The 12,879-nt window shown below is 43.0% G+C and overlaps 1 protein-coding gene across 3 annotated transcripts in view; it reads right to left on the minus strand.

The window, feature by feature from the left end:
• Positions 1 to 3,251: 3,251 nt before the first annotated feature.
• Positions 3,252 to 12,879, minus strand: part of tnrc18 (trinucleotide repeat containing 18) — a 56,687-nt gene continuing 47,059 nt past the window's right edge. For all 3 annotated transcript variants that reach the window (XM_044332176.1, XM_044332175.1, XM_044332177.1), the window contains 5 exons: positions 12,242 to 12,391; positions 9,320 to 11,127; positions 8,971 to 9,207; positions 8,658 to 8,732; positions 3,252 to 4,781 (listed from right to left, as the gene is read on the minus strand). In XM_044332176.1, the coding sequence (XP_044188111.1) occupies positions 4,575 to 4,781; positions 8,658 to 8,732; positions 8,971 to 9,207; positions 9,320 to 11,127; positions 12,242 to 12,391 (2,477 nt within the window). In that variant the 3' untranslated portion in view covers positions 3,252 to 4,574. The remainder of the gene's footprint in view (positions 4,782 to 8,657; positions 8,733 to 8,970; positions 9,208 to 9,319; positions 11,128 to 12,241; positions 12,392 to 12,879) is intronic.

Below are 12,879 nucleotides of genomic sequence, written 5' to 3' on the forward strand. Positions count from 1 at the left end.
TATGCTGATGTTGGTCCTTTGGGGGAAACAGAGAGGCGGCTGGACTCCTGACTGCTGCTCTCACCATGAAACAGGAACACACACTCGGTTCATGTCAGCAAAGATTTAATTACACGTGGACACACTGGAATTCAAAAGGCACACATATACACACACACACACACACACAGAGTTGCCAGCTCTTTGAGGGCAGAGTCATGAACGGTCAGCAGTGGAAAATGTGTCTCCCGCGGTCAGCTCTGCAGCTCAGCAGAGGAAGCTGAACTTTCCTCCATTTTATCACAACCAGCAGCTTCATTACTGGGCTGCCAAAATGGAGGCCTGATGGAGTCCACTGATGATTAAAGGGGCAGTCCACACAAAACTGAAAACAGGCAGAAAAGTAACAACAACAAAAAAAAAACTAAACATGAGAGCAGCTAATTTAGGTGAGTGAGCCGCCTCCTCTGAGGACAGTGCAGGAGGCGAGGTGATGGAGAGGAAAGAAAGTGCAATTAGCTGGATTGCAGCTCAGGCACTTTGTGAAAATGTCATGTTTGACTAAGTACAACTCAACATAAAACAAAAGCTGAGCTCCTGCGTCTATCATCCTGCAAATTTATGACTGAAGTGAACAAAAGTGCAGCATTTTCGCAGGATAAAAGGAACACAAATGTCATCGAAAGCACTTGTTTTTCATGCCAGAGACTCACACAGGACACCAGAAGTACAGTTCCATCTGTTTATTGATTAACTATAAAATATTGAGTTACTAAAACAATTTGAAAGAAACACTGATAAACGTGGTTGCTGTCTGTAAAAAAAAAAAGAAAAAAAAACCTTACACATACAGTATAGAGCGACAGAATATATCTGGTTTCAGATTTATCTCTAAAATGTATTCTTTTGCATTTTTTACAAGATTAGACATGTGTACAAAGTATATTCTGATAGCTTTTTCTCCCCTCGACTGTGAAGGATCATTTACAAAACTTAGATGATTTTTCTATTTATTTTCAAAATAATCTTTTTTTTGTGTGTGTGTCTGTAACAGGACGATAACGATACTGAAGGAACAGCAGACGAAGAACCAGCCTCCAGTCCACCTCTCTCTCTCTCTCTCTCTCTCTCTCATTCTCTCTTTTGCTCTCTCTCCCATTCCTCTCTCTCTCTCTAGCAGCTAGCTCCCAGTGCCTTTCAGCAGTATTGCTTAAGAGGCGTGGACGATTGTTCAGAGAGGGGAAGCAAGGGGGAAAAAAAATGACAGAAACATGCAAAAGAAAAAAAAAAATACAGAGATGTATATTAAAAAAAAAAAAATCACAGCAAAAACAAAATTAAAAACACATAAATGGTGATAAAAGGAACATAAAGCCAGGTTCTTAAAACACATGACACCAAAAGAAAATGAAGGCAAAACGGGGAATAAGTGTGTGTGTGTGTGTGTGTGTGTGTGTGTATGTGTGTGTGTTGGACCCTGTAAGAAGGCCTAAGGCTGGGCTTTGGATGGAGATAGGGGGGCAAATAGAGATTGGAAGGCAATAACACACACCTTCAAGGGTTACCAAAGGTGTGTAAGAGTGTGTGTGTGTGTGTATGTGGTAATACCAAGGGATAAGAGTGTGATGTCTTATCAGTCTGTCTCTCTCTCACACACACACGCACACACACACACACACACACACGCTCTCACACACACACACACACACACACACACACACACACACACACACACACAGAAAAAAAGTGCTTTAGCAGCTCCAGGGGTAAACAAACATTCATAACGGGCACTTTAACTTGTTCACTCTGCAAACACCTGTACGACCTGTGTATCCATTACACCGGGGATCCATTTTGGCTGGCTGTCAGTCTGGCTGTCAGTCAAAACTTTTGAACTTTTGTCTGCAGGAAAGTGAGTTTACGGGAGGGATCGTCTGTCGGGTGTCAGCCCGAGGGAGCCGACCTAAGAGCAGCAGCTTGAGGGGCAGGCGGGGGCTTTAAAAGATAAAATTCTCTGGCATCAATTGATCGATCGATTCATTCAGGTTGAAATCTACACAAAAAAAAAATCTCAGACAACAGTACACATAGTGACTCTGTACCTGGTCAAACCTCTTTAAACGGGCTTTCAATATTAACAGACTAGCAGCACATTATCAAGCTTAACTACTACACTGATGCTTTTTTTTTTGTCATTTATCGGGAAAACGTGACATTAACATCTCGGGTTGTCCTCCAGATGTCACTCAGCCACCTCAGAGTGAGTAGAAATAATAAAAAAATCTGACAAAACCAAAAGATCTCGAGAGAGTAGAAAATATTAAACCTATTGAATATCAACAAGACAATCTGCAATCTCTGCAGCAAGGCAGAGAGAGGGCAACATGGTAAGAAACATACAAGAAAATCAACATGATAATCACAGGTATATACAGTATACTACATACAGTATATACTGCATCTAGATGCTGATATATCTGATACACGCACTATACACAATATACGGGGGCTTGTTTTAACTACAAATCACAAAGAAGATAGGTGTTTCCCCACGTCAGCAGACTGGGGAGAATACCAATCAGATTCCTCCTCGGCGCCTTTATAATGGTGGGAGTAGGAGGAGGGCGGGACCTAAGAGAGATTTGGCGAATCATCATCATAAGGCCTGGGAGAGTAAGGCCGCCCAAACGCTCACAACCCTGAGCACAACATTCAACAGTCTCACCCTAAAAACGGTCAAACTAGGCACATAGAAATTATTCATAAGCAGCTAAAAGAAAGCCGAAAAGCAGAACGTGTGAAAGGGACGTGGTCCATGTGTTCGTTTATCTGTGTCTAAAGGGGGCGAAGGGCATCGCTGGCATGCAGAGGAGAGGCAGCGAAAGCGGTGGGAGGAAGGGGGTTTTTTAGTAAATACTCTAAGGAAGACATACAAGACCTCCCAGTCGCAGAGTCTCCTCTGCAGCGGAGCTCATTCAAAGTGCACTCATGTCAGAAATACAACTGATTGCTTGGAGGGTAGAAATGTGATCAAAGGGGGGATAACATCCATAAAACAGCAGAAGCAAAAGAAAAAAAAAAAAAAACATCTAACACAGGACACATAGAGGTTGCAAACACTGCAGCCAAACTGTGGAAAAGGACTGTTAAAATTGAATGATACTGATCTAATCAGTGCTGGCAGATTCATACTGTGCATCAGTGCCATGACCTTGATGCGTCTTGGACTGACTGCAGCGTTTACAACCGTGAAAACACCTTTTTTTTTTAAAAAAAAAAAAGGAAAAATCCACCCTCACTGTTAATACATCAGCTTGTGTTTGTCAGTACATTCCAGGAGTTAGTTTGTGATAAAGTGTTGACTTTACTCTGTTATCATTTCTTCTTACAAAAACTGTCCTACGTTTCCCAGAATACCTCTCAACACCCTCCAGACAACGTATCTCGTATCGAGGCTTCTGCCAGGATCTATTTCTCCCTGTATAGTTGTAGCAAAACAGACAAACAACAAAACGCAAGATGCATCAACAGCATCTTCTTTTTTACATCATAGTGTTTAAGTGTTGTTAGGGTGGATTTTTCCTTTAAGAGAAGGAACTCAAAGATGAAAATGGGAAGTGCTTTTAATAGTACAAGATTCCTTCCTCTCTCTTTAGCCTGAGTCTCTGAGGGAGTCAGAAGTTTTAGTAGCACACGGACAGGCTGCCTGCCCGAGGTTAGGATTGTCAAGGGGAATTGAGGGGGTTAAATTAAAGGAGTATAGACTTTAAGTGTTTTCGTTTTTTTTTTTAAGTGCTCTCTGTTGGACAGCAATGGAAGGAGTCTCTACCTCTCTCTCTCTCTCTCTCTCTTTCTCTCTGCGTCTGTCGCTCCTGCTGTTCTGTAGATACATTTATATGTCTGTAACATGTTCTATATGACTGTAACATGACTGTAACATCACCACGGCAACATCATAATCACAACATCACATCACCTGGCGTGTGTGCGTCTGTTTGACGGACAGACACCGGCGTCTCTCCTGTATCATCATTCACAGTTCATTAAAGCTTCTCGACGGTTTACCTCTTTAGAAAAAAGTACTCTGACATAAATCTATTACATGAAAATAAAACACTCATATTTTCCTCTATATAACTGTGTGTGTGTGTGTGTGTGTGTGTATTACATGGGGGTGAGTATTTACATTACATGTGTCTGTGCAGGTGTGGGTGTACACGTGTTTATGCAGGGTATATTTCCATGGAAAAAGGAGACTGAAGTGCTCATGTGTGTTCTGAATCTTTCCCATGAACACAAGCAGAACAGTATATGTTGATGGAGTCTGTGTGTGCAAATGTTACAGGAGACGTTCAGGTTCCTTTTAATACTGTCTGTAGTGTCTCCTGTCTCTGTAGTAGTAGCTGTTCATGACAGTCTGTTTGAAGTGTATCATGCTGTTAGAGTCACGGCGGTGAAAGATCCATCATGAGTGAAGAGCAGTGATTAGACTTGGGGAGACCACGGGTCGGGTTTTGAGTCCTAGTGTGGTCCGAAGTTGTTGTGTCGTGTCGCGATTTGGTTTCAGAGACTCGTAGCCAGGGTTCTGGTTTTGTTCAGCAGATGACTGGGACTCCGTCGGTGTTGAAGATCATGCCGGTGGTGGGTTCGTAGGTGCCGGCCAGGTAGTAGAGATCTTCGCTGTCGGCGTAGCGGCGCGTGTGGGTCATCTGCTCGTACTCCTCCACGCTCACCACCAGGCACTTGTGACTGACCGTCTGCACGTCGTTCTCGTCGCTGTGAGACGACTGGTAGAGGGCGCGCTGCGATAGAGACATACAAGTTGTTATTCTAAAATTATTGTATGTATTGTGCATGAAACATTTCATTCTTTTCTACACAACTGGACAATTAACTGCACATGTCCAAATGAGCCCAGAAATACACAAAATCATCAGACAAAAAAAAAAAAATCAGACAAGCAAGAAAAATGATTGAATATATCAATTATCAATTCAATAATAAGGATGATAATATAATTAATCTTTCATTAAGTCATTTTATTTCAACTCCTTCAATTAACACATAGAACAAGTCTCAATAAAAAACCTGTTCAAGACAAAAGTCTAAAAAACTAAACATCACAACACACCAAATTGCATTCCATTGTGGTTGTTCAGGTCGGTTAATTAACGTTAGGGTTATTGTTCATGTGTTTTTTTTAGTAGTTTATTAAAACCTGCCTTCCTGGCTGCTTCAATGATCCACATCGTGATGGCTCTACACACTACACATCTGCACACTGCATCTGTTCTGGGTTTTGGTTTAACTAGATAACCCCTACTAATCTGCCTGCTAGTGTGACTATGTTGATCTCTCAGATCATTTATTTGTGAATACGGACAATTTGGTTGTTTACTATAACAGATATTGCTAATGAAACCCATTAGACTGCATGCCAACCTCTCCTCTACTGAGCCATGAGAGCCTGGCATGCTTCTCTCTGTACTCTGCCTCACACCTAAAGGACAGGGCAGTGCGAGCCTTGCAGCTTTATTCTGAGCTATTTGGAGCTTACACAGATCTTTTTTGGCTGCAGCTGACCAGACTGCTGAGCAGTATTCAAGGTGAGATAAAACAGGTGCCTGTGTCACTAGCACTCTAGAGGCACGGATAAGAAAAGAGGAACATATTCTGATGCATGATATCCTCCTCTAACCATTTTCTTAATAATATTTTTAATATGTTTCACTCGTAATTGCTGCCAATCGAGTGTGACACCAAGCAAATTTGCCTCTTGAACCTGTTTAATATCCGAGCCTTTGAGTGACAGGCACAGCTGATTATCATTATTAGTGGCGTGTTTGACCCTGAACATCATACTTTTTTGTTTTTGTCTGTTCTCACGTATCCAGTCAAGTAATTATTGCAGTTCAGATTGAAGTGTGTTCTTTAACTCAGTTATGTTATTTCATGCAAAATTTAAAGTTGTATCATCCGATAATAGAGCAACACTGCACTTATCCAAGACATATGGCATGTCATTTGTGAATCTTGAAGAGTAGCAGCCCGAGGCAACTCTCCTGGAACACGCTGCACTGTAAGCGTTTAGCGGTGGACAAAATACCATTAATAACCACAGACTGCATCCTATTGGATAAGTAGCTATTCATCCAATTGATTGTTGTTGGACTAAAGCCATACGCAGTTAGTTTCATTAATAATAATCTATGGTCTAAGATATTAAATGCAACACTAAAGTCAAGTAATACAGTTACGAATGTTCTTTTCTTGTCAGTAGAAGAAAACCATTTGTCGATCATCTCTGTCAGTGCTGTGTGTGTAGAGTGATCTGCCTTATAGGTAGGCTGGAAATCAGAGTTTAATTCATTAAGTGAAAAATAGTGTAGTATCTGTTCAAGGACAACTTTTTCCATTAGCTTGCTCCACACTGGAAGAATACTAATGGGTCAGCTATTGGCAGCTGAGAAACTCTCCCGTTTGTTTTTCAGAAGAGGAACAACCTTGGCAGATTTCTAATCCTGGGGGATTAACCCCTCCTTCACACTCAAGTTGAAAATATGACATATTGGCAATGAAATTATATTTGAAACAACTTTGAAGAGCTGTCCATCTAGATTATCCTTATCAGTTGGTTTATTATTGTTTAGTCCCGCAAGTAGTTTTTCCACATTTCCCATTTTTATTAGTCTGAACTCAAAAATACATTGTTTGTTTCTCACGACAGAATTGGTTATTATTTGGAACGACATGCCTCCCCCACTCGGGAAACCCATTTTCTTTCTTAACTTATCAACTTTGTCCACAAAATGAGCATTGAAATGGTTTGCAACGTTCTTTGCTTTTGTTGAGAAAATCCCATTAACCTCAATGAAAGAAGGTGCATTATTCCTGGCTCTGCCCATTACTTCATTCAGGGTTTTCCAAAGTTTGTTACCATCATTCTTCCTCTCCGTGATAAAATGCTTCTTCTTTCCGTTTAACTTTGTAACTTTATTTCTCATTACACAGTCAATTTGCCACTTTTCAGTTCCTTTAGAATCTACTGAAGCTTTTTTTTTTTAGCTCGTCTCTTTTATGCATAAACTCCCTCAGTTCTTCATCAATCCATGATGCTGTATTACATCTTACTGTAAATGTTGTTAATGAGACATGTTGATCAGCCATGGGGAGAAATAGTTCAGTAAATAACTTTTGGCTTTTTCCACCTCATTTAATGCCAACACTTGGTTCCACTCAACATTCTCTATATCTCTAACATCATTTTCACAAAATCTTCCACATGACCTCTTATACAGTACTTCAGGCCCTGCTTTGGGAGCTGTGGTTTTTCTGACTACAGTCTCAATATTATGCTCACTAAACCCTACAGGGACAGATGCTGCTTTAGAGCATAATTTGACGTTATTAGTAAATATGTGGTCCATACAGGTGCAGATGTTTGCTCAGAATAATTGCAATACACTCTGACTGACTTCTTCACCATCTGAGTTAATTACGACTGAGTGCACTGCTGTTCAACTTTTTTTCTAAGTTGGCATGAATCCGACAGCCAATCTATATTCAAGTCACCAAGGACAAATATTTCTTTACTGATATCAGCTACCTTCATCAGCACAGAACATAATTCTTCTACATATTGGACACTTGCACTTGGGGGCCTTTAGACACAGCCAACAAAAATCTGTTTACAGTGAGCGAGATGGACCTCCAACCAAAGAGCCTCAGTACTAGGAACCATCAGGTCCGGTCTAACCTTGGTGGGAATATGGCTTGATATTTTCACTATTAATTAAGCTATTATAGATATTTCATTAACTTTATTTCTTTAACTCCTGACATTAATATGAGCTATTTATTTATAACTTTTTCCAGTGGGTTCGGTATCATGCTTTTCCAACTTCATATTAACCAATGATCCAGTACAGTTTATACGGTTGATTGGGGGCTTTCTCTCTGCTCAGTCACTGCTCCTTGGCCTCACAACTAGGTGGTCGTGGCTGATGATAGCAGAATCTCCTCTTGCCTCCTTCATTGCAGGTAGTAGCTCAGCTCTTCTCCTCCTCACTCATTCAGAAAAATCCATGCTGATGTGAACTGAAGTGTTCTTCAGGTTAGATCTTGCCCTGGCCAGGATTAGCCGTTTGTCCTTAAAACGCAACAGCTTGATCACCACTGATCCCGGCCTTTCACCTTCACCTCTGAACTTTCCATTCTTGTGAGCTCTCTCAGTTTCCACGGAGGCATCCAGCTTAAAGGACGACTCCGCCTGCATTCCTTTCCAGGTTTTTCCAAATGGAAACGCCCACTCAACCGCAAAGAGCAGTGATGTAGGTTAGAGCCAGAGTGCTGAGGTTTATTTAAAAATGACTTCAAGTTCGTTTAAGTCTTGTCACACTGTTTGTCTTCCTCTCATTAGTATTATCATAATTTTTCTCTGGCCAGGGGATGTCACTGAGGAACTCCTGCCCTCTTGCCTCAAACATGGATTTATATATATATACATATATATTTGCACTCTATTCAACTAATAGTTAACTGATGTATTTTGTTGTCTGATAACATTTACTACATTTAATCAGTAAACCATATTGTCCACACTCCTGTTAGTCTATTCTATAGTTAGAATAAAAAGGGGTTTGAACACCACAGGTAAAATATTTTATTTTTTTCCTCACCTCCATGAAGTCTTTCCTCTGAATAGAAGAGTGCAGAGCTGCTGGTAAAGACTGACCGCACATCTGATCCCAGTTCTGAAGACGAAACAAGTTTTACATTTAGGAAAAAGCTTCAAACTTACAAAACACACAATGTATTCAGTCTGGTAAAAAAAAATGTCTATGACTTAATGGCTATGAATGAATCTGGTGTACACAAGTATATAGTCTGTTCATAATATACCAGTTATTTCTTCATAACCGCTCTGCTTAGTTACATTTAATTCACAGTTTGACCTTCTTTTGACCCAAAGTAAAAACTTCAGGCTCTTACCTTCTTGTCAGTGAGTTTCTTGCCAGGGTTTGTCTCCTCTGGATGATAGAACCAGTTGACCCTGACCACCATGTTGCTGCCCCAGGACTCCCACATGCTCTGGATGCGGCCAATAAAGGGTAGGTTTGGCCGCCCGGCGGACAGGAAGACAGCACAGTCACCGATGCGGATCATCTCTCGGCCACGCACAATAGCTTTATAGAAGAGCTTCTTAGCCTTGCCCTTCATACCACGTCTCTGGGGATCAGAGGAGCACAGAGTGAAATGAGGGATAAATATGGATGAATGCAGTGTCTCTCAAAATGACGACCGCAGTTTTTTACTAATTACATGAGATTTCTCTCCTCACCTGAGTAGGTTTCCCAAACCACTTCCAGAGCTGTCTGGCTGGGAGGAAAGCAGAAATTTTGGGCCTGTTCTCCACACTGGGAAGCCTCTGGCGTTTGGCCAGCTCCTTGGTTGTGGGGAGGTGTACCCCTTCTCTCCGCTTCGGTCTCCCCACCTTCCCCTCTCCTCCGCTGGGCTTCGGTTTTGGAGGACGGCCCCTTTGCCCGGAGCCTTTTCCGGTGGCTGGTTTAGCAGGTTTAGCCGGAGCAGGAGCAGCAGGAGTCGGAGATGTTGAGGGGGAGGGAGATCGAGAGAGAGGAGACGGCTCTTCTTCTTCCTCCACTTTTACCTCCACCTCCTTCTTCACCTCCTCTTCTTCTTCTTCTTCATCCTCATCATCGTCCTCTTCTTTCGTCTCTTCTTTTGGCTTGTCTTGTGCTGGAGGTGGGGAGACGGGGCCTGGTGGAGGAGTAGGGGTCCTCTCTTCATCTGAGCTGCAGGACGAGTCATCAGTAGAGGAAGAGGACGATGAAGACGACGATGATGAAGAAGATGAGGAAGAACCGGAGCAGGATGAAGAAGAGGAAGAGCAGCTGGAGGTGCATTTCTTCTTTTGCTTCATCTTCCCTTTCTCCGCTTCTTCCTCCGACTCTGAGCTGCTGCTACTCTGAGATTCCTCTTTCATCTTTCTCTCCTCTCTCTTCTCCACCTCCTTTCTCTCCTCTTTTTTACCCTTCTCCTCTCTTGTGTCCATCTCCTGTCCTCTACCACCACTTCCACGACTTTCTGCCTTCTCTTTAGCCGACATCGCTGCTTTGTAGCTGGAGTCTTTCTCTGGCACACCACTCTCTCTGTCTGGAGCTCTCAGCTTAGCTTTTAGCAGTTTCTGATTGGCTGTGGCCGTGGCTGTGGCGATGGGGGTGTGATCTCGTCGGACTCCCCGACCCTCCAGCAACATCAGAGCCTTGGTCTTCTTGGTCTTGGGAGACGTCACGCCTTCATGGTCAAGCTTCACGAGGGGCTCTGCGGATGGGGGCTTCCGTCGCACCACAGAGCCAATGTCACTCTGCCCCGAACTGGGCTTGGGCCTGGAGATGGAGCTGGAGCTGGATCTGGAGGACAGCTGGTCGGACGGCATCTTCAGCTTAGGCCTGGGGGCAGATGATGATGACAGTGAGGATGATGATGACGGTCTGGGAGTCAGCGAAGAGCTGGATTTGCTTGTTGACAGCCTGGAGATGGGGCTGGGTATGAGTCCAGAGCTGAGGCTGGGTCTGGAGCTGCTGTGATGTTCCGAGGAGGATTTGGTTTTGGGTGTGGAAGCAGAAGAGGGTCTAGGTGTAGATGAAGCACTGGGCTTTGATGCGGTAGATGATGCCAAACTGGGCCTGGACATCGGTCTGTTGGTGGTGGGACTTACGTTGCAGTTATTCTCTCTTTCTCTACGCTGGCTGTTGTATGAACTGAGGTTGGGTTCGCTGTACAGATCCACAGTCAGGACCTTTCCATAGGTGGAGGGGTAGAGGGAAGGAGCGAGAGTACGGGCTGGTTTCGCAGTAGAAGTCTGAGAGACTGAGCTGCTCTTCCTGGGCACTGGGTTGGGGAGGGTGGGGCTACTTGCGGGGGACGTGGTGGAGCTCTTGCGGCCTGGTTTTGCCTGGGTTCCCATTGTTGGCCGGGATGCAGGCCGGGGCTTATCTTGAGCTGCTTTCTGGACAGAGGAGGTCCTGTCCTGGGCAGGCTTGGTTGTAGCCTGTGGTCTCTCTGCTGGCTGGGTGGAGGAAGACGGAGGATCAGCTTTGTCTCGGCCATCTGGATTCGTGGAGGTCTCTGGTAAAGGAAAAACAATACAGAAGTTTGGCCCAAGTACACTGTAAATGGGTTTTACACTGGATATGCTGACGCTTTCATTGTGCGGCTTCATGATTTTTGTGGTCTGCAGCCTCACGTGCTGAGAACAGTAGACAAATCAGCAAGGATACAATTCAGAAATGAAAACATTGCATTTAGGAACTGCTTAGCCAGTAGAAACAAGGCCGGCGTCAGCAAATCAGACATGCAACATACCATATATTACAGCAAGAATAACAGACTTAGAGCACTATGGAACAACAAAGAGGCTGTTTGAGCAAATTCATTAAACTGATAGAGATGACAGCGATGGTCAAATATGAGATGTTTGAAGACTTTTCCGACCCTTGAGCTATTTTTGTTGGTTCTATTGTTTTAAAAAGACAAAAAATCCAAAGGAACATGACAAAAATATGTTTGATTTTACCTCTTTAGTGGTCTTTATGCTAAACATGTAAAATAACGACAGCAGCAAACTGCATGTAACTGATTTCTATCATTATTCCTGATACCAAACACAAATGAGAGACTTTTTCAACCGTCTTAAATGGATAAGTAAGGCAGTCAGGGGAGAAACTGTGCACTTCCATGATGAGCGCCGAGCCAAATAATGTGAAATCCATCTCTTTTTTATGACGTTATGCAGACACATTTGGCTCCGGAGTACGAGGAGATGTCCTTTACTGGTCCCGTGGAATTACTCAAAGAAGAAAGAAGGCAGCATAGCTCAAATAAAGGCAAAAGTGATGGCAGCGCTTAATGCACAGAGCACTAGTTTTATTTTAAGCACTCCCTCCATTATTTTTACCTCCTGTGGGAAGCATTACATTCTTTTTCTTAGGAGATTTATCAAGTTTGGTCCAATTATTATACTACCAATTATTTCACTGACACATTCAAGTAGACATCAAGTAGAATTAGAGTCAGAGGATAGTATCTATTAGTAGGATAAGCAGCTGGTTAGTATAAAAATTAGTAAGCAGAGTAATGATGATACTAAACTAAATTTTCCAGGCCAAATGAAGTGACGAAAGACTTTTATTACTCAATGAATCCATCCATCTCTCCTGAGGAAGCAGTTGGTTTATCTCACCTGGTTTGGGTTTGGGTTTGCGACCAGGTTTTCCTTTGATCTTTGGAGTTTCGTCCGGCTTCGGTCCTGCCTCTTTGCCCTCTTTGCTGCATTTGCGGACTCTCCTCCTGGAGCAGCTGGCTACGAGCAGTGCAGGGGACGGCTCAGCACCTGGACAGAAGCAGAGTTCACACTTAACCTACGTGCTCCTCATGCTTTCTTCAAGACTGCAGGAAATCTCAGCTTTTTAAACTTCTCGACAAGAATAAAAAAAACTAAAAAAAACACCTGAATGAAAGCATGTTGTTGTCTGTTACCTGCAAAGTTTCCACCTCTTAAAGGCAGCCAACATGGTCGACTATTCAGGACTATAACTGTGTGTCTTTTTGACTGTGTGCACTCTACAGTGTTCTTTCCCCCACAAAGCCTCAACATCAAGCATGTTGAACTTGCTTACAAAAAGGAAAATATTTATTCAAGCTCCTGGTGTGCAGAAATCACACAAGTACACATGAAGCCAAAGACTGTAATGCAACATGCAGACAGACAATGTGCGTCAAGCTCTTCTGCACGCAGCATTCAATATTTTCATTTTTGGAAGCTAAGTGCTTCTGGTTGTTTCTCTCCTTTTGGAAGCCCTATTTTCCTCTCTGTATGTG

The sequence above is a fragment of the Thunnus albacares genome, chromosome 17 (assembly GCF_914725855.1).
Source record: "Thunnus albacares chromosome 17, fThuAlb1.1, whole genome shotgun sequence".
Taxonomy (NCBI): Eukaryota; Metazoa; Chordata; class Actinopteri; order Scombriformes; family Scombridae; genus Thunnus; species Thunnus albacares.